Genomic DNA, 3,830 nt, shown 5'->3' on the forward strand with positions numbered 1-3,830 from the left:
AAAATAAAAGCAAATTCCAACAAAAAAAGGCACCGCCCGCACCCACGGTTGGGCACACCGCAAAGAACAGCGACAATCCATAATGAAGGCCACACCGATAAACGCGTGGACCGCACGATCACACACTCGCCCCCACCCACAAGAAACGCCAGCCGCAAAAAAGGCAGCGGTGGCAGCGACTGTTGTGCGCAGCCCAAAGAAACATCCACACGCACCCGCACGGAGAGTCCGCAGTTTGTGACGCCTCCCGCAGAAATCAAACAACAAAAAACAAATTCATACACACCTCGCTTACCGTCTCCCCCACTCAGCCCCTTCAAACCCTGCCAGCATCACCACGCAGTGCGCAATGCCGGCGGGACCTCCCATCACGACCCCCACAAACTCCCCAACGCCCCCCACTTCCCTCAGCGCACTGCAGCAGGAGTGGGGTGCAACATTAAAAAAATAAAAATGAAAACATAAAAACAATAAAAATAACGACGCATGCAGCCCCCTTTCCTGCTGCTTCGTTACGCTTGCAAGCGAGGGCGACGCCAGCGCAGCCGCAGCCTCAGACTGCCCGGTAAGTGCGTGCTGCCCGAACAAAACGGAACAGGCGCATGCGCCCAGGACGGCAAACCAACAAAAGAGAGGCGCCAACGGCGTTTGCTCAAGGCTCTCAGCGGTGCAAGCGGCACCCCCCATTGGAGCACAGACGAACCAAAAACGATGGCACCCAAAAAAACAAAAGAGAAAAATACCACGCCAACGCGCAAAAGCAATCACAATAATTCGGTTTGCCCCTGACTTCTGGGCTGTGGTGGCCGCCGCAATTGCCTTCCCGCCTGTGAGTCCACTCAGCATGCAAAACTTACCCTCTCGCCCAAACTCTCTGCAACAACAAACTGGGAACAGCAAGGGGATATCACCAATGGAATACTGCCGGCGTACACCCACAAGGCGCCATCATTCCCCACACAATTTTACTCGCAGCCACAACAAAAAAAAAGTGCTGCTGTGGTAGTGCTGGCCGCAATAATCATTCGGCGCACGGCAGAACGAGTCCCTAATTACGCCTCCTACCCACACACAAACACACTCGGCAATATATAATACTCCCTAAAATATTTCACCAGTAAACTCAAGCTGTTTATTCCCCTCCTCCTTTTCCTTGTCCCTCTGGTTGCCGCCCACGTTGGGTTTGTCGTTCACTTCTGAAATTTTCAGCTGATACCGCTACCTCGCACTGACGCACCTGCTGATTCCAAAATGCCGCGATGGCCTGAGGGCCCTCACGCTCATTGCTGCCCGTTGCATTTGCGTGCGCGACGACAACACATCCCTGCCACGCGTTTATTGCCGTACTGTCCTCATGATGCACGTAAATAATCTCCCACGACAAGTCTTCCGCAAGCGTTTCCCAGTCATTAAAATAATTCCGTAGAAAATTGTTGAACTGCACCACCGTGCTGATTCTGGTGCCATGCTCAGCCCTCGTCGTCTCACCTGCACCGCAACCATCGTCCTCCGCGGTGCACCAACGAAGAAAAAACCGTCCACAAGCGGAAAATGTCTGCTCTTCGGTACGTATAGCACCCCGCATTATGCATGCAACATGGGAGCAGTGTGGTCCAGCGTTATTAATGCAACGGGTCTGCTTGGATGCTTTTCGGGGTTCGATTGCAGCACACATCTCTGTCGCCGACGACGTCCTGGTGGAGGCAACTCGTTGAGGCCCGGCATTATATTTTCCACAAAGTCTCTACGCAGGAATGCGTGCAGAGTGCACCGCCCCAAAAGTTCCGGAAATAACACTCTCCGGTACTTCAATAGTCGAAAAATAATGCCATTCTCCTCATCCACCTCGAGCAACCTTCCAATTAATTTGCTTTCAATGGAAAAACAGGCCGGCATGTTCACAAACGCCTCAACATTTTTTTGTGTTATTGATCGGACAACTTTCACAAGTTTGTGAGAAGCGTCATTCGAGGGCCACTCTTCCACACCTCCAATCATCCCATAATGTACAGCATTTGAAGCGTCGATACCTGCCAGGATGTCCTTGATTTCCTCCACACCGTCCTTATACTCATTGAATTGAAAGATGCATCGTGGAATCGGTCCGACGTCATGCATGTGCATGTGCATCCTTCTCCAATACTCCACCTGCTCCTCTTCAGTAGTATTGCGTGTCTCTCATGCACACATCGCCTTCACGTCATTTTCATCGGGGCAATTCATGATGATTTTGATAGTACCCGCCTGCTCCGTCCATGCTTTGAAGTTATCTTCGTGGGGGGACGACAACGTAATGATGCCCCACTCATCGGAGGGCACAACATCATTCGATGGCTCTCGAAAATGTATTGCCATATCGATGATGATGCACCCTTTCATTCCACTTCTGGCCTTATTTACCATAACATCGCCAATATTATTCTCACCCTCGTATATTGTCACCGTTCGTGTCCTCCTGTCAAACAAGTATGCGAAATCCCTTCCAAAGCAGTACACAACCACATGGAGCTTCGTGGCGTCGCAGTGCAGCAGCTGATAAAGGAGGTAGGAGCCAGCCGCCATTGACTTCCCTATCCTGGGGGTTCCAATCAAAAGATGACGTCTCATTTTAGGTGCGTCTGTATCTGGAGGGGGAAACACTCCTTTTAGATCACCCTCGACAATCTTCCACACCCGATGCACCTCAATGTTAATGTAGCAGTCGGTAATAGGCACTGCATGCTCCAGCGAGTACAGCCATCGCTTTTCAGAGGAAAGGATCATAAGTCGTGGGCGTGGTGGACGGAATTGCTCATCACCACCCACTGAGAAAAAAGTACGCACAGTCTGCGTGTACTCCCATAACTCTTGTGGCCGTTGGCCCTCTATCACCACCATGTATTCATCTTCGTCCTCAGGAAATCCCATGACGTGACTCCACGTTGCGTTAAACACGGACTCGTAGAATGCCTCCGGTGATGGTCATCTGGGGTGTATTTCGGTTTCCCGTGTTGCCCCTTCCTCCTACGCTAGTTGAAGAGTTGCCTTCAGTTTTGTTCGTGTAATAGCAGAGACAATACCCCTTATCTGTAAATTCCTTCCAGTCTCGCAGCGTGCCCACCATGCGCTCCGTAAGCTTGCGTGCATCTTCCGAAAGCTGATACCCTGGTGGAATCGAGGATTCCTTTACGACGCCTCTGCTCTGTAACGTACCTGTCTGGCCCACGCACAAACACCTCCATCCACACATTTTGGTCTTCACCCACCGCTCTGTTGGGGCCAACGTACTGCCGAAGGAAGTCGTTCAGCAAAATTCCGTTGCTTTGACCAACCCGCACATTACGGGCATCCTCGATAGAGCCTGCAAGCGTCCTCCTTGGCCGCTGCGGCGCTCCTTCCACCCTTCAATGCTCTGCGGGGGCTCCTCGGTGCCGTGAAATTCTTCCTCGCGTCTCTCAGACATGTTTTCCTTCGTAGTGGTTAACTTGAGTTGAACTGCAGCACAATACTCAGCCAGCAGTCAAAAGGGAGAATGAAATTATTTAAAAAAAAAAAAGAACAGAGACACGACTCCACGCAGCCGCAATGAAAACAAGAGAGAGAGAGGGCCACCGACACACACGGCACGCGGCACCCACCTATACACAAACAACGAGGGCAAATTAGATCTCCCTAGGCAAACCGTGCAAATTGCACGGCACACACAACAACTGCGACGAGGTGTCTCTCTTCTTCTCGTATTGCACTTGACATTCGGATCCCCACAGCTCTGTGTGTGCGTAGTCACACGCAAATATCACCCACTCACAGTGAAATTGACTGCCTCGTCGCGGTGGCATTTTGCGCCGCAA

General features: G+C 51.4%; 5 protein-coding genes across 5 annotated transcripts; all 5 read right to left on the minus strand.

The window, feature by feature from the left end:
* Positions 1–291: 291 nt before the first annotated feature.
* On the minus strand, positions 292–846 carry TraAM80_10088 (uncharacterized protein; the record flags this gene model as incomplete). The annotated part of the gene is made up of 1 exon (XM_029386736.1): positions 292–846. One exon carries the CDS (start codon positions 844–846, stop codon positions 292–294), a length of 555 nt encoding a protein of 184 aa, XP_029233403.1.
* A 286-nt stretch (positions 847–1,132) lies between these two features.
* TraAM80_10089 (retrotransposon hot spot (RHS) protein) lies at positions 1,133–1,585 on the minus strand (the record flags this gene model as incomplete). Its single annotated transcript, XM_029386737.1, has 1 exon — positions 1,133–1,585. The coding sequence occupies one exon, from the start codon at positions 1,583–1,585 to the stop codon at positions 1,133–1,135; it is 453 nt and encodes a 150-aa protein (XP_029233404.1).
* Positions 1,585–2,130, minus strand: TraAM80_10090 (retrotransposon hot spot (RHS) protein; the record flags this gene model as incomplete). The annotated part of the gene is made up of 1 exon (XM_029386738.1): positions 1,585–2,130. The coding sequence occupies one exon, from the start codon at positions 2,128–2,130 to the stop codon at positions 1,585–1,587; it is 546 nt and encodes a 181-aa protein (XP_029233405.1).
* A 48-nt stretch (positions 2,131–2,178) lies between these two features.
* Positions 2,179–2,907, minus strand: TraAM80_10091 (retrotransposon hot spot (RHS) protein; the record flags this gene model as incomplete). Its single annotated transcript, XM_029386739.1, has 1 exon — positions 2,179–2,907. The coding sequence occupies one exon, from the start codon at positions 2,905–2,907 to the stop codon at positions 2,179–2,181; it is 729 nt and encodes a 242-aa protein (XP_029233406.1).
* A 19-nt stretch (positions 2,908–2,926) lies between these two features.
* Positions 2,927–3,229, minus strand: TraAM80_10092 (uncharacterized protein; the record flags this gene model as incomplete). The annotated part of the gene is made up of 1 exon (XM_029386740.1): positions 2,927–3,229. One exon carries the CDS (start codon positions 3,227–3,229, stop codon positions 2,927–2,929), a length of 303 nt encoding a protein of 100 aa, XP_029233407.1.
* Between the last annotated feature and the right edge of the window lie 601 nt (positions 3,230–3,830).

The sequence above is a fragment of the Trypanosoma rangeli genome, assembly GCF_003719475.1.
Source record: "Trypanosoma rangeli strain AM80 chromosome Unknown Tra_15.4_contig_00788, whole genome shotgun sequence".
Lineage (NCBI taxonomy): Eukaryota > Euglenozoa > Kinetoplastea > Trypanosomatida > Trypanosomatidae > Trypanosoma > Trypanosoma rangeli.